The sequence below is a fragment of the Bombina bombina genome, chromosome 5 (assembly GCF_027579735.1).
Source record: "Bombina bombina isolate aBomBom1 chromosome 5, aBomBom1.pri, whole genome shotgun sequence".
Lineage (NCBI taxonomy): Eukaryota > Metazoa > Chordata > Amphibia > Anura > Bombinatoridae > Bombina > Bombina bombina.
In genome coordinates this window covers 97144441-97166800 of record NC_069503.1, presented here as the reverse complement: position 1 = coordinate 97166800, position 22360 = coordinate 97144441, and the positions used below count along the sequence as shown (strand labels likewise).

The 22360-nt window shown below is 38.4% G+C and overlaps 1 protein-coding gene across 1 annotated transcript in view; it reads left to right on the top strand.

Annotated features, from left to right (window-relative positions):
- Positions 1-19863, top strand: part of LOC128661353 (uncharacterized) — a 146767-nt gene extending 126904 nt beyond the window's left edge. The window contains exons 7-8 of the mRNA XM_053715617.1: positions 16386-16542; positions 16712-19863. Of these exons, the coding sequence (XP_053571592.1) occupies positions 16386-16542; positions 16712-18149 (1595 nt within the window). The 3' untranslated portion in view covers positions 18150-19863. The remainder of the gene's footprint in view (positions 1-16385; positions 16543-16711) is intronic.
- The last annotated feature ends 2497 nt before the right edge of the window (positions 19864-22360 follow it).

Genomic DNA, 22360 nt, shown 5'->3' with positions numbered 1-22360 from the left:
CCACAGGCACAGTCATAAATACTGCAGCATCACCTGAGGGGGAGGGGAGAGATGTACAAAATGTAATGATAAATATCAATGATATTAATCATGTTCTCTCCCCACAGACCGGAAACGGACAATTTAGCTGTGATGACAGGCAACCTCATCTGGGAAAAATTAACAAAACTCTTCCCTTGCAGCTCTCTCTTAACCTTATCTCCACAGATGCAGTACACAAGAATCCAGCCGAACCTGTCCTAGAGGAAACAGGTAGGTATGAAGATTCTTCTGCATCAGAAAGCATGGCAAACTCGGGTAACACGTGGCGAAGCCCACAAATGTTTGATAACGCCAACTTTATGTGTGAAATGGTAGAAACTGCAGGAACATATTATGTATTAGTTGAGCTGCAAGATTCAGTCTCCAACCCTATCAGGGGATTAATTGACACTGGGTCACAGGCAACTATCTTATCCCACAGGTACTACACACAGCTAAATGAGCTAACACCCCACAAACCTAAAATAAGAGAATTTGACGGTTCTCTAATAGGTGTTGGGGGTGACTCCCTAAAAGTCTACGGTACTGCCTGGTTAAAATTTAAATTGGGGAACAGGGTCATAAGACACCCTGTCATTATAGTGGATCTGCCAACTGATCGTTTAATTATTGGTAGTGATCTCCTGAAGCGACTAAGCACCATAATTGATTGCATAAATAATATAATTTGGTCACAAGTTAAGAGACCTATCAATTATGAAAAATCTGATATATCTCGCACCCGACATAGCTGTCACATGGTGGAAGAGAAACCAGATGCTGTGGAGATTCATTTCAGGAATAACTCTGTACCTGAAATCACTATTCTACAAATAGATGATCAGACTCCTTTTAGTGGCTCTGATGGTAATACTTTTAAAATATCACCTGGAAAGATAGCGAATATTTCCCTAGATGGCGATGTATTAACCATATCACTCCACAAGGGGGATCATAAAATCCCTAAGGGTGGAGGCCACACTCAATACCTCACAGGGATTGAGAGAGTTAAAGAGGATCTATTTATCCCTATACAAGTACATGACCTTGGTAAAACCAAGTATGCTAAAATAAACTTAAAACAGGAAGCTAGCTATATAAGCGAAGGTTTATTAGCACAAATAGCTGAGCCTAAAGTGATTAAATATCTTTCTCCCCAAGACCACTGTGTCCACAACCTGGATAACAGGTCTGAAAGCTATAACATCACAGCTAAGTGCTTATTATCTATCTCTATTGGTAATAAGTCAGTGAAGCACCTGTTTTTAGTTTTAAATACTCCCCATAATCAAATATACATTGGCAATGATATCTTACATAGATATGCCATACAAATAGATTTGATTAATTCTTGCCTCTGGAGCAGGTTAAAGGGGGACCCTGAAGTATTTCAGGATGAAAATACAGCCCTGAAATCAAACCAGCAATTGCCATATGCTGTGAATATGCAGGTATCTAGCGATGTTATAATTCCTGCTGGGGCTGATAAATTTCTTTTACCCTTACAGGTAAAGAGAGGTCAGAAATTAAAAACTTCTGAAACACTAATTTGCCTCTCCCATAGAATACAAAATCTGGGTGTCACAGTAACCTACACTCCTATGGTGAATATTGGAATTGTTCCAATACATATTGTTGTGCATAACATGACCCCACAGGATATAACATTATCCAAGGGAACTACCATAGGATATGCACTGGAATCAAGTTATTACACTTTTGGATTCCAGAATAATGTAATTGGGCTAATACCTGAAGGATACTTAACTGAAGAACAATTAATAGAACAATCCTTTGCATCTATGCCAGAGGGTCTATTTAATATTCAGTCCATTTATCCCTTCAGCTCAGAGGAAGGCATCTGTAAAATTGAAGAAGCCTCTCTAGTGTTTGATCAGCCAATCAAACAGCAAGATTACCCCAATACCCAGAGTCATGGGAGCAATGTAAATTATAATCAAGGGGATCTCACCTCTAGACTGGAAGAAGCCTATGAAATAGGACAGCCTGAAATCTTTCCAGGATTTCAGCAAATAGTCGAAGAGCAAATATCCTTAGCTAATGGCTGTTCCAGCGATGATGAACGCCAACAGCTGCGAGAACTCCTGATGGAGTACAAGGATATTTTTGCTAAGGATTCTTATGACTGTGGTACTACAGACTTGCACATTGCAAGAATACAAACAGATCCCGATGCACCACCTGTATTTGTCAAACAATACAGACTTCCCTTAGCCTCATATGATTCTCTTGCAGAGATCATAAGGAATTTGGAAGAAAGAGGTATTATCAGACAGGTGCACAGCTCTTATAATAATCCTATTCTAGGTGTCCTTAAGCCCGATGGACAATGGCATTTGTGTGCTGACTTAAGACAGCTAAACAAACGAGTATACATGTCTGGCTGGCCTGTGCCATACATTGACCAGTGCCTAGCACAAATGCAGGGATCCAAAATATTCACTGCCATTGATTGTGCACAGGGATATTGGACCATAAAGGTACATGAAGAGGACCAATATAAGCTAGCGTTCTCTTTCCAAAAGGTCCAATATGCATTCCAGAGACTTCCATTTGGATACATAAATTCTGGACATGAATTTGCTGGATTCATGCATAAGGCTATGCCTGATGCACTGGAAAGGGGGACCTTATCTTATGTTGATGATGTTTTAATCAAAAGCACAGACTTTGAAAAACACATCGCAGAGCTTAAACACGTCCTCAGCCAACTTAAAAGGGCAGGTGTCAAATTATCCCTACAAAAAGCTCAATGGTGCCGCACTCGTGTAAACTTCTTGGGACATGAAGTTACCTCTGAAGGATTAAATCCCCAAAAGAAAAAGGTGGAAGCTATAGTGAATTCTAAAAACCCAACTAACTTAAAGGAATTGAGATCATTCCTGGGTATGACAAATTATTCTCGCAAATTCATTGATAATTATGCGGAATTAGCTAAACCACTACTACTTCTTCTAAAGAAAGATGTGAAATGGCACTGGAGTGAGTCTCAAGAGACAGCCATCAGAGAGCTGAAGAGAAAACTCACTCAAGCACCTTGCTTAGCGTACCCTGAAGGTGGTAAACCTTTCTTCTTAGAGACAGGTTACACAGATATAAGCATGAGCGCTGTTTTATACCAAAAGCATAATAATTCGAACAAAGCCATTGCTTATGCGAGCAAAAATCTATCCCCAGTAGAAATAAAGTTTAACGATTGCGAAAAAGCCCTCTTATCTACTGTATGGGCTCTACAAAATTTCCGCAGCTATATACAGGGCGAGAAAATTATTGTAGAAACGGCCCACCAGCCTTTGCTATATTTGCAAAGTGAGAGAATAAGAGATGGGAATTTGTCTAATAGCCGCATAACAGCATGGACTCTTTCCTTGCAAGGCTGGCCATTAGAAATTTGCTACAAGCAGAATAAAAAGAATCCAGTCGCACAAGGGCTTGCTGAGCTCAACGACTGTACTGCTAGAGATCCTGGGGAAGAATTATCAGAAGATGATTTTCTAGAGGAACAATTGCTTTCCCCATATAAAATATACAATGAGGACCATTGTCAAACATTACCTTGGGTGTATGTTGATGGTTGTTCTTACCATGCCACTATTGATTATGAGCACAGATTAGTCGCTGGCATTGGTATAACTGGGGCAAATGGATTCCCAAATATATCTATAGGTTTCAACATTGGACCAAGATCCAGTCAAGTTGCAGAACTAACTGCTGTTTTCAAAACCATTGAAATGGCTATTGAACATGGTATTCATGAATTTGTGATCATAACTGACTCAAATTATGTGCGTGACAGTTTTGTTGAATACCTGCCAACTTGGAAAAGAAATGGCATGCAGAAAAGCAATAACAAACCAGTCAAGCATGGCAAGTTGTTCTGCGAGATTGATAATCTGGTGGTATCCAATGATTTAACCATACACTGGAAAAAGACCAAGGGTCATTCCAGAATTCTAGGTCCTGATAAGGAAGGCAATGACCTTGCAGACTCATTAGCCAAACAAGGAACCATAACTGGAGAACTCCTTAATATTGACCACTTAATGGGTGCAATTCAGATAGAAGCCATTACCAGAAACCAGGCAAAGCAACAGAGTGAGTCTAACTTGGTACAATGGAGTCAGGATTCTCCTAGTGAGGACCTGATCACTAGTCAAAAAGAAGACCCCATTGTAGGCATCTTCTATAAACACATAGAAGATCCTGAAAGCAACCCCATCTCAAAAGATGATTGTATTGGCAAGGAAGATCTTAGAATCTTAATAAAATCTAAATCACAATTCAAGTTACAGGATGGTTTGTTAATTAGAACCTCCAAAACTGGCATCCAGCAGTGGGTAGTACCCACCAAGTTCAGAGGTCTAATGCTTCAACATGCCCATGATGCTCCCACATCTGGTCATCGCGGTGCCATACTCACGTATGAAATATTGCGTGATTACGCTTTTTGGCCACACATGTTGAAAGATGTTCAAACCTACTGTCAAGGGTGTTTAATCTGCCCACAGTTTCAACCCACTGCACCAACGCATAGAGCGCCATTGCAGAAAAGGGGGATGGTAATGCCATGGTTAGATATACAAATTGATTTTATTGGTCCGGTAACAAGGTCATCAAGAGGTAACAAATACATGTTAACCGTGACATGCCTGTTCACTAAATGGGTAGAGTGCATTAGTGCACCTAACAATAGTGCGGAAACATGCGCGGCGTTGCTCATTAACCATGTATTTTCCAGATTTGGTTTACCCCAAAGAATCGAGTCAGATCGGGGGACCCACTTCACTAGCGAAGTGATGACCAAAATGTGGAAAATACTAGGGGTTAAAAGAAAGCTCCATATTGCTTATAGAGCTGCCTCAAGTGGTGGTGTAGAGCGTTACAACCAGTCCATTGTTAAAATCCTCAAAAAGTTTGTGAGTGAAACGGGTAAAGACTGGGATGTAAAACTACCTCTAGTCTTAATGGCATTAAGAGCAACTCCAAGTAGCGCTACCAAAATGTCACCTTTTGAACTGATGACTGGTAGAAGAATGGTTCTACCTCAGCATCTGTTATACCATACATCAGACCAAAACTTGATAAACGCTGCCAATACACATCAATATGTGGAGAACTTAAGAAAGCACCTGCAACATGCCTTTGCATTTGCTCAAAGGAATTTAGAAAGATCCGCAACTGCCACTAAAACCTATTATGATCTCAAAACATCCAAAAAGCAATATGAAATAAATGATAAAGTTTATCTTTATAACTTTGGAAGAGATCAGGTTAGGGAGAAGAAATTTCTTCCCTCATGGAAAGGTCCTTTTGTCATTACTGACAAAATATCTCCAGTGGCCTATAAAATAAGGATCCCCAAAAATGAAAGTTTCATAGATAAATGGGTCCATATCAATCAATTGCGAGCATGTCATCCAAGATCCCAACTACAAGTTATAGAGGGAGAATGAAGTGTAATATCCCCAACTGCACTAAAGACATACTGTAGTTTGAAGATGACTGGTTCAAAAACAACGGACTTTCTACTTAAAAGACTGCCTATGATGCATACGGCCAATATCCTCACCAAATACCACTAACTTTGATCCAATTCAAATACATGTGTCCTACATATTTTTGAATTTGAAAGGGGGATTTATGTCGAGGTATATGTGAGGTTAATAAATATATATTTTTATCATATATTTCAAGATTAATAAATCTGTATCTTTGATCAGATATTTTCACTGATCAGTAGAAAATAACTCATTGCATTCATAAGAACTGGCTTCAGACAGGTTTAGTTCTCCCCCACTTCTTCAATTACACAGGAAACTCCTAAGGATTACTTCAAAAGAATCATTCCTAGCTAAAGTGTGAACATGAAGCCCATACCAAATTTGCTATAATCAACTTACAGTTTGAGACAGGACCAAAACCATTTGTTCTTTAATTAAAAATACAAGCTTCAGAGCATCCCTTACCCCATACAGTTAATACAAACATAAATGTCTAAGGCTGTTGATTTAAGAGATAATGAGATGGGAATTAGCAGACTGGAATCAGGATACCATTTGTCTTTCAAACTGAAAAGGTGTAATAGGATCTCAAAAGTAACATGCTTTATGAGAGTTTCAGCGTTTACACTTAGGAGCAGAGGACCCCATGTGGTGAGTATGAGACAAAAAGTCTGGCAACTGAAGTTACTGAAAGGGCAGTTAGAATGTTAGGATAACAGCACATGATTTGAAAACAACTGTAGTTACATTTCAGCATTATAAGAAAATATATATATTTTTAATGGATATGTGACGGTCTTTTATATAATAATAAATATAAACGCATATAATATTATTTAATTTCCTTTTATTGCAAGTATATTTCAATATGTTCATGGATATTAACTAAATAAAAGAATTCAGATATTTATATTAATTGTATGGTCTAGTAAGTGCATGTTGATTAAGGATTTCTATTTTTAAGGAAAATTATTATTTGTATTACATTATAACCTTGCCATAAGCTGATATATTAATTGAATAGCACTACTAAGACTTTCATAAATATACTGACACCACCATTACCTAGTATCAATACCATTATTAAAAACAAAACATAAATCCCTTATATGCGGTACAATAAATTACAGGTGTGCCACTGCCTTGAATCATGACTGGCAAACAAACATCACGTGAGTCTGGAACACAACACATACACACACATGATATAATACACAGTACAGACTGTAGTAGAGAGACATTTAAAACAAGTAGCATTGAACTGAAATATAACTACTAGTTTCTTGATTATAATATCTTTATGGGATCACAAATATATTACTTAGTGTTAAAGCAGTACACTACAGTACACACACAACTGAACACACACAGTCATACACAGTGTATTACAGTTTTACACACACACACACACACACACACACACACACACACACACACACACACACACACACACACAAACAAACAATACAAAAAAACCCCACAGACATCAAGGAGTAAATCATGGTGAAGAAAGAAAGGGTGGCACGCCACGCACATGAGGTGTGTGTGTGCTTTATTTTTGTATTGTGTATTTGTGTTGTGTGTGTGTGCTGCTGTCTGTGTACTGTCTGTTACAGTATATATTTGTGATCCAATAAAGATTTACTCAAGGTTTTAAGCTTCAATTTACGATTTATTCTGTCAAGGCTTTTCCTTCCCCTAATAGTGGTTTAGCTTCCGTGGTCTCTGGAGGAGTACACATTTAGGATTTATTAGTAGAGGCGCTGACTGGCGGTGGTGGTGGTTAGGTTATGGTTATTGTTATTAATTAACTGGTTGGTTAACCCCTACAGATCAGCCTGGGAGTGGGATAGCATACTGTTGTGATCATATGATATCTTTCTTAAAGGGGCTATTTAAAATAGACACTTTTTAAAAGTTTTTAGTGTGAATGAATAATCCCTTATGCAATATATGCACCCACTCACTGCATTGCATACAATACAGGTGTGCTGTAAACTATAGCACAACATCTACAAAACAGAGCACTTCCAAATTCCAATCCTAACTGGCAAACATCACACAGTAACTAGAAGTAGTAAATTAGACATTACAACAACAAGTAGCATTGAACTACTAGATGAACTTGATTATCTTTATGGGATCACAAATATATATTATTGTTACACAACCCAACACAGTCACACACACACAAACACACACAGTCAAACAATACCAAAAAAAGAGTGAATGGTGAAGAAGGGTGACACACACACAATGAGGTGTGCAGTTGTGTGTTGTTTCTTTTGTATTGTTTGTGTGTGTGTGACTGTCTGTGACAGTGAGTGACATGGTCGGGTTGTTAGTATATTTGTGATCTAACAAAGATTTACTCAAAGTTTTAAGTAGAGCTGCAACAACTAATCGTCATAATCGATTATGAAAATAGTTGTTAACGACTCTCATAATCGATTAATCGATTAGTTGGTTTGCAATTACTTGGTCTGTGCACAACACCAGCTGCTTCACTCCAATGAACTCCTGCACATGGTATTGTGTTTTATGGTTTTGTCCTTAGCCGAAAGGACGTCTACAGACGTCTACTTTTCACTTTTTCAGGACAGTATACGTTTACAACTACCCCTGGCTTATGTGCAACCCAGATATAATAGTCATCATTTGGATTGTTTATATTAAATCTGGTGATTTGGAACTATGCTTTTCATGATATAGTGCCAAGCTTGTTGTTTACACCTTGCCCCTAGATTGATGGGAGTTATTTAAATTGATGTGCACTATTATCTGTTTGCACAAATATTAGCGTATTGCTTGCTATTGCTGATTATATGTACTGTATACATAAATGTGTAAGGCTTTGCCCTGTTATTGATATACAGTCCATAGCGCTTTTTGATTTTGTTTTTATTGTTTTTTTTATATTTTTAATAAATTGTGATAATATGTACCAGATTCAATCTTTATAAGTATATATCTGTTATTTTTAGAGCGGACTAGATATTTCCCCTAACCTTAGCTGGTTATTTACCATTGCATATAGATATTCAAGATATTTTTTATGTTAGAATGAAGTCAAGGGTTACTTTATTGAGAGGCCCCTTGCCAAGGTAGAAAACACTTAGCATTGGTGAAGAGCTAACAAAGATAAATATCCCGCTTTGGTGAAATTGGCAAAACCCTACTTATACAACTCAACAGCCTTTTCTCTGCTGCAGGAAATATAGCTGCAAACAGAGAACCAGCCTTAGCCAGAAGCATGTGGACATGTTGAGATGTTTGCATTTCAATGCAAAGTTTCTGAAAGAGTGAATAACAGAATGTTATTAACAGTGATAGTCTAACTCTTTCTAGTTCTACCTCTTTTCAAACAGTTTGTGGTTTTGTTTTGTTTAATTATAAAACTGTGCTCTGCTGCATAAAAATTGAAGAAACAGTTGTGTTAAAGGGACAGTCAAGTATAAATTAAACTTTCATTATTCAGATAGGACTTTTAATTTTAATTGACTTTCCAATTTACTTTTATCATCAAATTTGCTTTTTTCTCTTGGTATTCTTAGTTTAAACTAAACATAGGTAGGCTCATATGCTAATTTCTAAGCCTTTGAGGGCTGCCTCTTATCACATGCTTTTAAATCTATTTTCAACACAAAGAGACAGAAAGTACACGTGGGCCATATAGATAACACTGTGTTCAGGCACAGAGGGTTATTTAAGATTTAGCACAAAACAATGCTAAATTTAAGACAATAGATAATAAACAGTCACAGTCATGTGATCAGGGGGCTGGAAGAGGGTTCCTAGATACAAGGTAATCACAAAGGTAAAAAGTACATTAATATAACTGTGTTGGTTATGCAAAACTGGGGAATGAGTAATAAAGGGATTATCTATCTTTTAAAACAATAACAATTCTATGGTTGACTGTCCCTTTAATGTAAAGTTTTAGTCTGAAGTTTATATTTGTAACACTCAGTATATGGATTTTATTTAAAACATAGAAAACTATTATTGATTCTCTTTTTATCCGATTAGTCAATTAATCGAAAAATTAATCGGCCGATTAATCGATTTTGAAAATAATCGTTAGTTGCAGCCCTAGTTTTAAGCTTCAATTTTCAAAAAGCTATAAGCTATAACATTAAAGTGATGGTAAATTCACCCAAACACAGTTTCACATATTATAAAAGGTCTTCTCCTAAATAGCATTATTGATATGCTTGTTTAGCACAAAAGTCAGCTGTACTTTAATTTATCAGTGTTTTATTCACTCTGAGTCTATATATTAGCTCATCTAATGCAGCCTCTCACTACGATTCTCATTTGGCTTACTTGACTGGCAGCTGTTGTAGCCAATCGTAGCCTCACCATGCGCCCCATGTAAATGAATTGCCGCACGCTCCCGTGCTTGGAACTATGCCTATGATCACGGTTTATGTTGCGCAAATAGCGTAGAGGGTCACGCATGTGCATTTTAAATTATATGCAGAGTTCCAACCACGGGAGCGTGCGGCAATTCATTTACATGGGGCGCATGGTGAGGCTACGATTGGCTACAACAGCTGCCAGTCAAGTAAGCCAAATGAGAATCATAGTGAGAGGCTGCATTAGATGAGCTAATATAGAGTGAATAAAACTCTGATAAATTTAAAGTACAGCTGACTTTTGTGCTAACAAGCATATGCTATTATTTATATATTATTTAGGATAAGACCTTTTATAATATGTGAAACTGTTTTGGTGAATTTACCATCACTTTAACAAATATAAAATAACTTAATAACAATACTGCACTGGGCAGTGGGGCACACGGCACTTTCTGGATGTGCCAAAAAACATTAAATATAAACCTGAATCACTACTCAGAATTATGGAATATGTAGGTTTTTTTGTAAGAACACTAGTTGATCCACATGCTCTGGTTTGAGGGTGCTTCTTTTTGCTGTTACCACATCTCCTGCAGTGGAGAAAACCCGCTCTGCAGACACGCTTGTACCTGGGATACACAAGTATCACTTTGACAAATGAGAGAGGAGGGGAAATATGACCTCATGTACATGCCACCAGTTCAAAGGGTCTTCAGTGAGAGGCAGAGATGGTGCTTTACAATATTTCTCTATTTCCTCTTCAGCCTTGGCATAGGGGGTCTTGGGTTCTATTGTACCTTTAGTGTCAGTGAAAGACTGTCCCAGCAAAGTCATGAGCAGCGATGTGGACTGACTTCTTGGAGATTGAACGCCTGATTCTATCAAAGCGTGGTTTCTCTGAGTCGGTCATTGATACCCTGATTCAAGCTAGAAAGCCTGTCACCAGGAAGATTTATCATAAGATTTGGTACAAATATTTTTATTGGTGTTAATCCAAGGGTTACTCATGGAGTAAGATTAGCATTCCTAGAATATTGTCTTTTCTCCAAGAAGGATTGGAGAAGGGATTATCAGCTAGTTCGTTAAAAGGACAAATATCTGCTTTGTCTGTTCTTCTACACAAACGTCTGGCAGATGTCCCAGACGTACAAACATTTAGTCAGGCCTTGGTCAGGATCAAGCCTGTATTTAAACCTATTGCTCCACCATGGAGCCTAAACTTAGTTCTTAAAGTTCTTCAAGGGGTTCCGTTTGAACCTATGCATTCCATAGATATTAAGCTTCTATCTTGGAAAGTTTTGTTTTTAGTAGCTATCTCTTCGGCTTGAAGATTTTCTGAGTTATCTGCTTTACAGTGTGATTCACTTTACCTTTTTTTCCATGCAGATAAGGTGGTTTTGCGTACCAAACCTGGGTTTCTTCCTAAGGTTGTTTCTAATAGAAATATCAATCAGGAGATTGTTGTTCCTTCACTGTGTCCTAATCTTTCCTCAAAGAAGGAACGTCTGTTGCACAATCTTGATGTGGTTTGTGCTTTAAAGTTCTACTTACAAGCAACTAAAGATTTCCGTCAAACATCTTTATTGTTTGTTGTTTATTCTGGTAAATGGAAAGGTCAAAAGGCTACGGCTACCTCTCTTTCCTTTTGGCTGAAAAGCATCATCCGTTTGGCTTATGAGACTGCTGGACAGCAGCCTCCTGAAAGAATTACTGCTCATTCTACTAGAGCAGTGGCTTCCACATGGGCTTTTAAAAATGAGGCTTCTGTTGAACAGATTTGTAAGGCGGCGACTTGGTCTTCGCTTCATACTTTTTCCAAATTTTACAAATTCAATACTTTTGCTTCTTTGGAGGCTATTTTTGGGAGAAAGGTTCTACAAGCAGTGGTGCCTTCCGTTTAAGGTCCCTGTCTTGTCCCTCCCTTCATCCGTGTCCTAAAGCTTTGGTATTGGTATCCCACAAGTATGGATGAATCCGTTGACTCAATACATCTTACAAGAGAAAACATAATTTATGCTTACCTGATAAATTTATTTCTCTTGTGATGTATCGAGTCCACAGCCCGCCCTGTTTATTAAGACAGGCAGTATATTTTTATTTAAAAAACTTCAGTCACCACTGCACCCTATAGTTTCTCCTTTTTCTTCCTAGCCTTCGGTCGAATGACTGGGGGGTGGAGCTAAGGGAGGAGCTATATAGACAGCTCTGCTGTGGGTGCTCTTTTTGCCACTTCCTGTAGGGAAGGAGAATATCTCACAAGTATGGATGAATCCGTGGACTCGATACATCACAAGATAAATAAATTTATCAGGTAAGCATAAATTATGTTTTTATTTTCAATATTTGCAGACCAGGCAGGCATCCATGTTGTGAAAAACATCTAGATAATATTTCATTAGAACATAGGGGCCTGACGTGGTGTTGTCAGGTGTGGCAGCCTCAGTAACTAATAACGTAGTATTGATTTACCCCTTATTCCTGAGCTCTTTCTATCAGTCATCAGTACTTGCATTATATAATATACTTTTATTTTCAATATTTGCAGACCAGCAGGCATCCATGTTGTGAAAAACATCTAGATAATATTTCATTAGAACATAGGGGCCTGACATGGTGTCGTCAGGTGTGGCAGCCTCAGTAACTAATAACGTAGTATTAATTTACCCCTTATTCCTGAGCTCTTTCTATGAGTCATCAGTACTTGCATTATATAATATACTTTTATTTTCAATATTTGCAGACCAGCAGGCATCCATGTTGTGAAAAACATCTAGATAATATTTCATTAGAACATAGAGGGGTGTGGTGTCAGGTGTGGCAGCCTCAGTAACTATTAATAACGTAGTATAGATTTACCCCTTATTCCTGTGCTCTTTCAATGGCATTGGCAACATGTACGAAGTTTTGGTTAACTACTATAATGTACATGTACAGTTCTCACCATAGGTCTCCTTCTCTGTCTCCCACAAAATAAAAATGAGCCCGCCGTGTATACTCGGAATCGTCATCACCATCATCACTCTCGGCACCAGTCCTCCTACTGTGTCCTCCTACTGCGTTCGACGTGACGTCAAACGCTGTACCGCGCACTTTCTCTTACTTGTCCTGGAGGCGGGGTCACGTGGGTAACGTGAATCGATTTGCGCGCTTCACCGCATCGATGCAGAATCGTTTCATGCCGCATCGCGATGCATCGCCAATACGATTATTTTTGACAGCCCTAAATCAGACCATGCGGTCATCACTAACACCATGTTAAGAGGGGTACGCTGAACATCATATATTGCCCAGTCATAGGCTTTTAACAAATATAAAGTTCTGACCTGCTACACCACATCAGTAGAGCATATTCTATATACAGTAGGCAGCAAAAATTATGTTAGCTTTCTCTGATCTATGTAGGAAAACATTTAATCCATAATAAACAAAGATGATAGGCATGTGAGATACATAGGGGAACTTAATAGTCAGAAGTGGAATAATAAGTCTCGTAATATGAAATACAAAAAGATATTGTTGGCCATGGCTTTACATTACAATTTAGTTATTAGGTTAAGATCCTTAATGTTCTTTATTTTGCCTCCCAAACTGCTCTCAGCATAGAAGGGAAGCATGTTAAATTAGGGCAGGGGGGGAATTGTCACCCCTTTTCAATGCAATAGTTCAGTACCTGGATAATTGGGAGAGTTTTTTCCTAGGAGCGAGGTGGCTTCGGGAGCCAGTTCAGCAAACTCGAACTTGATGTAAGGCAGTTGGGTCAGTTGGGAAAGATTGTCTGTGTCCCGGAGTATACTCCTCATCATCATGTATTCACAGATAGATGGCAGTTGTCGGGAGACCCGGTAATTTGCAGTGTCTCTGCTAATTAATTTGGTGGCTGGGCCAAGGGTGATGAGGAAATGCAGCCATGCCTCTGTGTTTGGTGTTTCCAACAGAATAGCTGTGATCTCAGGGGTAACTGACAGTGTGTGCTCCAAGCTTTCTGCGGGAGATGATCCTACCATGTCTGCAGAACCACCGCAAGTTTCTTTCATCAGAGGAAGATTTTTTCCCATGCTTGCGCAGCTTCTGTTTGCTCCATCTGTTGGTTTGTTGATTTAAAGCTGGAATGTGGCAGTCTCAGGCGCAGATTCTTCCCTTGCTGTGATAGCCAGGCTGTTGGGGCTAAGCTGCATCGGTATATCCACTGTCTCCAAATATAGAGTATCCTGGTCGCCAGTTTCCAGAGAGGAAGCTCTTTTCCCTGCTGTGGGGTAGTCACCTCTTGCCGTATCTGTGTCTGTTGGGTCGGAGTCAAAGTGGTCGGTCTCTTGTAAGCCAGTTGGTCTTACCCTATGTGGAGAGCTGGGTAAAAGATTGCCACCATTTTTTCATCCAGTCTCTGGGCATGCTCCTGTAGTATCACTTGCAATTGCATAAGAAAGAAAGCTTCCTCCATTTTCAGCATGTAGGGGATAGCGTAAACTTTAGCCTTAGTATGCTGCAACTATGTAGTCCTCTCAGCAATAGGGACAGTGCTAGTTTCAGAGGAAGGACTGTGCACTCAGGCACAGCTTGTTATGGGGACGGTGTTGAGGCTTCTGTGATAGGGGAAGGCCTCAGAATGAATAGCCCGGTACTGAGGGCAATTAAGCAACGTCAAGATTCAAAACCCTAAATTTCAAATCAGGCCGTCCACAGACCAGTTTCTCCAATAGTTTGAATAATATATATCCAGTTTTAGCTTCACAATATTAGTGATTTTATGAGATAACTTAAGGAGCTGAAGCTCAGTGCGACCATTAACATGGCCGCCGCCCTGAAGTATTTTTATTATGCATCTGTGGTTTTGTAATTCTATATTTTATGGTCCTTTTTAAATGGACTAATTTTGCCAACATAACATCTCATTATATTATCACTCTATGTAAACACAATTTTTTTCTTAACTCTATCCAAGAAAACAATTGACATTAACATTTTACTGCCTATCTCTCCCACACACCCTAGCAGTGTGATTTAAAACAACTCCGTATTGACCAATAGAAGTTAAAGGACTGGGGGTGAAGCACATGACAAGATGTCTGACAGTGATAATTAGTAGGAAGTACAGTACCAATACTGCAGCATCCAAATTAACATATTTCAACAAATGATTTTTAACATTTCTTTCAGGAGAAGATATTGTTTCATATAAATGATATAAAACAAAGATTATAATATATTTGTAATCTTGTAATATGGCCCCACTTAAATAGATTTTCTACCATTATGTTGTATAGATCTGGGAAGATTAATATTTAAAGGGCAATTATAACACCCACAGAGATATCTGTATTAATTGCTTGTGCTGAATCAACATCACATATGTAATAACCTAATCAGCTGATCTATATCACATGAACTGTTATGTGCTTTTAATTATACCATACGTACAGTTAATCAGAACCATAATTTATTATCTGTCTAAACTATTTAATATACTTTTTACAGACACGGCCAGAGCACTGAGAGATATCAGGTATTGATGTAACTGGAGTGAATAAGGGAACCTTCTTCCTGAGCACAGACATTGGAGCCTGTTATCAGCATGAACTCATATGTGTTAGGTAAATAAAATAGATATTATGCTGACTTTAAAAATAAAATAGATCACTCATTAAACAAACTAAACTATTATATTTATATCTGCATCTTTTAAGAACATTTGTGTCACTGACAGTTATAAAGAAGGAGCAACCTCTATTGGGGCTGAGGAGTAGGGTAAAAAAATACTACCCCCCTGTCCTTTTAGATAGATCATGTCCAACTACCTAACCTCACCCTCAGACCTGGTTCATTACTCAGAACACCAGCAACTCCACCTTCCCCTTCCCTGACCTTGCTCATGGAACACCCATAACTATACTTATGCCTACCTCGTTCTTATGTGTGTAAGATGCACATTTTCCCCAGTGTTCCCCACACCAGAACCACCACTGATCTGTGTGTTTAATTTTACAGTGACTATTATTATTATTATTATTATTATTAAACTAATAAAGTTTTTGGCTGTTTGTATAAATCAAACAACCACACCCTCTCAAAACATCTCACACTTATCATTAGTATGTGATGATTAAGACATCATGTTCTCACCCAACTGGTTGAGCATGAGCCGGGCAGGGCTGTATTTGCAGTTGCTTTTGAAATGTTAAATGAGGATAGTGGATGCCACCTCTCTTGCCCAGAACTTACTTGTTCCCTGACTGAGAACATTATCCACACGCACCTTGTTTAATGCGGCCCTATAACTTGTTTTCATCAGTAATTTAGGTTACTATGATGTAGTAATGTTTACATTCTATGTCATCCTTTTTTAATTTGTGATTACAAGTAAATAAATTTAAAAATACAAAAAGGAAGACAATTTTGAGTATAAATTTTTTTTTATTATTAAGTTGGATTATATTATAAAGAATAAACAGTCTTATTTTTCTTTATTCCATTTCTTTTTATGTAGACAAACACGTCAGTAGTTCATCTCCATCCTTCACTACAGGAAGCCACAGTTTGATACCACAGACTCCAAAAGTCTTAGACACCGATGACTACTCACAAACATTGGGGATATCACAGCAGATATTGAAAGGAGATGGTGAATTTGCAGGAACTGGGCAGCAATTATTATGTACAGAGAGTAATTTAGTCATCAAACAAGAAGACAAGATTTATGCCTTATCTAGTGAAATTATTAACCCCGAGGATAAACCACACATATTTACTGAGTTTTCAAAACATATTAAAGAAGGGAAAAGTCTACAGTCTAGCCAAATAATTCATACAAAGGAGCAACCATTCAAATCTACAAAATGTGAGAAAAGCTTTAGATGGCACTCATCTACTAGAACACCAAAAAATTCACACTGGTGAGAAACCACACACATGTACCGAGTGCGACAAATGTTTTACACTAATGAGTCATCTGAAAACTCATAAAAAGATTCACACAGGAGAAAAGCCTTTCACATGTACAGAGTGTGGAAAAAGTTTTGCACAAAAGGGTAATCTGAAAACTCATGAAAGGATTCACACAGGAGAAAAGCCTTTTAAATGTACAGAGTGTGAAGAAAGTTTTACAGAAAAGAGGAATCTGAAAATTCATGAAATGAATCACACAGGAGAAAAGCCTTTTAAATGTACACAGTGTGGAAAAAGTTTTACACAAAAGTGTAATCTGAAAAAGCATGAATGGATTCACACAGGGGAAATGCCTTTCACGTGTACAGAGTGTGGAAAAAGTTTTACAGAAATGAGTAATCTGAAAACTCATGAAAGGAGTCACACAGGGGAAGATCTGTTCACATGTACAGAGTGTGGAAAAAGTTTTACAGAAATGAGTCAAATGAAAACTCACGAAAGGATTCACACAGGAGAAAATCCTTACACATGTACAGAGTGTGGAAAACGTTTTACACGAATGGATTGTCTGAAATGTCATGAACGGAGTCACACAGGAGAAAAGCCTTTCACATGTACAGAGTGTGAAAAAAGTTTTACACAAAAGAGTGATCTGAAAAAGCATGAAAAGATTCACACAGGGGAAAAGACATTCACATGTACAGAGTGTGGAAAAAGTTTTGCACAAAAGAGTAATCTGAAAACTCATGAAATGATTCACACAGGGAGAAAGCCTTTCACATGTACAGAGTGTGGAAAAGGTTTTACAAGAAAGAGAAATCTGAAAAAGCATGAAAGGATTCACACAGGGGAAATGCCTTTCACATGTACAGAGTGTGGAAAAAGTTTTACAGAAATGAGTAATCTGAAAACTCATGAAAGTATTCACACAGGAGAAAAACCTTTCACATGTACAGCGTGTGGAAAATGTTTTACACAAAAAATTGATCTGAAAAAGCATGAAAGGAGTCACACAGGTAAAGAGCTGTTCACATGTACAGAGTGTGGAAAACGTTTTACAGAAAAAAGTAGTCTGAAAACTCATGAAAGGATTCACACAGGAGAAAAGCCGTTCACATGTACAGAGTGTGGAAAAAGTTTTACACAAATGAATAATCTGAAAACCCATGAAAGGATTCACACAGGAGAAAAGCCTTTCACATGTACAGAGTGTGGAAAACGTTTTACAGAAAAGAGTAATCTAAAAATCCATGAAATGATTCACACAGGAGAAAAGCTTTTCACATGTAGAGAGTGTGGAAAAGGTTTTACAAAAAAGAGTAATCTGAAAACTCATGAAAAGTTTCACAAGGGAAGAAACCTTTAACATGTTTAGAAAGTATAGTTGCTACCTTTTGCACAGCCGATTATCTGACACTTTGCAAATGACCCTAAATGGACCTTCCAGCCAAATTTGGAATCCATGTGTATGCATTTCAGTTTTGAGTAGAAGCATTTTTGTAATATACATGTATTAGAAAAAAACATAATTTATGTAAGAACTTACCTGATAAATTAATTTCTTTCATATTGGCAAGAGTCCATGAGCTAGTGACGTATGGGATATACAATCCTACCAGGAGGGGCAAAGTTTCCCAAACCTCAAAATGCCTATAAATACACCCCTCACCACACCCACAATTCAGTTTAATGAATAGCCAAGAAGTGGGGTGATAAAGAAAGGAGTAAAAAGCATCAACAAAGGAATTTGGAAATAATTGTGCTTTATACAAAAAAAGCATAACCACCATAAAAAGGGTGGGCCTCATGGACTCTTGCCAATATGAAAGAAATTAATTTATCAGGTAAGTTCTTACATAAATTATGTTTTCTTTCATGTAATTGGCAAGAGTCCATGAGCTAGTGATGTATGGGATAGCAATACCCAAGAAGTGGAACTCCATGCAAGAGTCACTAGAGAGGGAGGGATAAAATAAAAACAGCCATTTTCCGCTGAAAAAAATTAATCCACAACCCAAAATATAAGTTTATTCTCATAAATGAAAAGAAAAACTTAAAACATAAGCAGAAGAATCAAACTGAAACAGCTGCCTGAAGAACTTTTCTACCACTACTTTTCTGAAGAAGCAAATACATCAAAACAGTAGAATTTAGTAAATGTATGCAAAGGAGACCAAGTTGCTGCTTTGCAAATCTGATCAACTGAAGCTTCATTCTTAAAAGCCCATGAAGTGGAGACTGATCTAGTAGAATGAGCTGTAATTCTCTGAGGCTTGACCCAACTCCAAATAAGCTTGATGAATCAAAAGCTTTAACCACGAAGCCAAGGAAACAGCAGAAGCCTTCTGACCTTTCCTAGAACCAGGAAAGATAACAAATAGACTAGAAGTCTATTTGCATTCAAGTCCATTGCATTCAATAGGTGATACTCCCTTCAAATCCTTCTGACATTCACTGTACTCTGAGAGGAACCGGGCTTCAAAATGCTGAGAAGCGCATATCAACTTAGAAATCTTAGCACAAGCTTACTTCACCACCTCCATAGGAGGCAAAGTTTGTAAAACTGAATTGTGGGTGTGGTGAGGGGTGTATTTATAGGCATTTTGAGGTTTGGGAAACTTTGCCCCTCCTGGTAGGATTGTATATCCCATACGTCACTAGCTCATGGACTCTTGCCAATTACATGAAAGAAATGCTCCTAATAAAAGTTATAGTTGTTTCAAAAGTGTATTTAAGTATGCACCATGCACCAGCATTTTAAACACGGCACTTGCTCAGAGAGCCTAAGTTGCTTTTACCATCTGGTAATGACTCAATTTGTTCATTGCTGATATGATACAAGACCCACTGGTGCTATGAGCAGCTGCAGTGTTTAAAATGCTGGTACACTGAGAATATCTAGTTATGCTTCACATGCACGTGCAGAGAAAAATATTATCACTAAATTAGTGATAACTTTTACTAGAAACATTTTTGCCAATGCATGTTTATTGCAAATGTTTCTATCCAAAGATTTAATTAATCTGTGTATTTAAATTTTGACCGGAGTGTCTCTTTAATAAAATATATATATTACCATTTTTTGGTCTGCCATTTAAGGTTTGAGTGTTATGATGTTTAATTTAATACACACTGCAAAGATATATGAGAGAAAGATATATACAGTTTGGTAGACAGAGTAACAGAAAGGTATATACATAAACAGAGAGAGAGAGACATATATATATATATATATATATTATATACACATTGGTAGCCACAGACATTTAACCAGATGGATAGAAAAGATAGGCATAAAGAGATAGACGGACAAATATATAAATAGATACAAACTATTTTATAGTTGCTTACATATAAACAGACCAATATAGACAGATAATAGACAGCAAGACAAATAGACAGAGATAAATAGATAAACAGACAGAAAGACAGATAGGTATACAGAAAAATGAGCAGGAAGAGACATATAAGGAAGATTTAAACTGAACTTGATGACAAAACATTTTATATTAACAAAGAAATGCAGTAAAAACATTATGTAAATGCTGAGACATTTTTATTTAGATTTTTTGCTGATACATATTTTATTGTTCAGAATAAAGTATATAAGTAATGCAGGTTCTAGTTAACAGACTAAGAACTACTGTGTAACTTAGAGGACCATTACTTCACTAGAGCTCCTTCAATGCTACACTGATCTGTGTAATGTAACACTAAGCAGCCACTGACCTCTCTGCCACATCAGTTTATTGAGGCTCAGTGTGTGACAGATAACTGCTGTTCCAAGGTGCCTGCACATGGGTGAGTTTGGTCAGCTCAGAGTACCTTAAATTCCTGACCTCACAGTTGCCTTAGCTCCCTGTAGAGTTCCTGCTTTATGTATGTGTAACGCCCCCCTTCCTCCTGCATCTGGTCAAACACAAAGTGTGAACAGATTTCTGATGATCTGTGTGCAGCCTACACTGTCTGGGTGGCAACCCTATCTGACACACGGACACATGACTCAAAATGATTTGAAACCTGGATTTTGCTGGTGAAACCCAGATGGGTGGCAACCCTATTAGAAAGTGGAAAAAGGTTTTTATTGAAATCAGGTATTACAAAACACCAAATGTCACGGATACCAGACAGCCAAGGCTGCTTCCCCCCCCCCCTCTGCCTGCCTGACTCCTTGTCACACCAGATCTGGCTCTTTCATGGCTAGCAGGATCTTGCGGTCTCTTGCTATCTACTGTTTTGCCATGCTGTGCCAGGCTGCAAGTTGAACCCCTACCACCTTACCCCCTCCTGTTCCTTAGCAGATTTGGGCTATGGAGAACAACCGCGATCTCCCAGACCTTTTGTTTCATTTATTTGGTGATGAGTACTTTGTCAGAGAAGAGCTGGTCTCTGATCGGAAAAACCTTCCTGGGCTGGCCAGGCTCCTGGAACTCTGTGACAACAGGCACCTGCCTAACCCCTCTCAGGCTGGCCAGGCTCCTGGAACTACCGGTCGGCCACAGAACAGCAGGACACCTGCTGACTTTATCCCTGGTTGCACCAGCAGCCATTTGCCCTAGAACGCTGCTCTTTTGGGAATTGGTACCCCCTAGGGGAGCTCCTTTGGGAACAATCCTACCCCCATAACTTCAACGGACTGTCTCTCCAGTCCCCAGTAACGAATCATGCCGCTTTTTGGACTGTGGTATTTGGGGACCGAGAGCTTTAAAATGACACCCTGGAAGGGCCACCGATCTACTGGGATTATCCCAAAAACACACCACAATTAAAGAGAGTCCAGCACACATATATACCATCTGCACGCTGCCAGGGATCCTGCAAACCCCCAAATAGACTCCACCAAAGAAGGCAGCAGCATAAATTTTCACCAAGTTTATTTGGCACAAATATTTGGCACAAAAAGCCCACAACGTTTCGGGGTATTACTCCTTAATCATGTGGAGCCAGTTGCCAATGTACCTGACGCTGCTTGTCGGATGTTGTAGTCCCTTGAGTGGAGGCTGTACTGGGCTGTCCTTCGCTTTGGTCGCTGTCCGACCCACCAACCTGTTCGCTAGCCCGATCGTCCTCCATCAGTTTGGCTATGAGCACTGCCTTTGTCTTGTTGCCGGCAAAAATTATCATTTTATTACTTAACTCTCCTGCATCCCACTGAGAGTATAATCTCTTCTGCTGGCTGTGTATACTTAGGCTATTCAATAGCCTGTACTCCAGTATTAATTTGTTCAGTATAGGTGGTGATACCACAGGCTAAATCAGCTATTTCAAATGCTGAAATAGGAGTATGAGTAAGAGTGGCAACACTCGAAACTTTGCTGTTTTTATGTCTGTAATTTACAGAAAATAAAGTATTTTGAATCACACAGTGCTGTGGACAAATTCGTTTCTACTATTGGAATTGGGGGAGCTTGGCAGGACCCTGTCTTCACTTGCACTATACTCCTGAGAATTGCTTTACTGACAAGTGGCTATATTGCTGAAATAGGAGTAAAGGAGCTACTTGTAACCAATTTAATACACTCTAGCAGGTTAAAAGGATCATTGGGAATAATTTAAAGGGGAGAATATTTTTGGGTG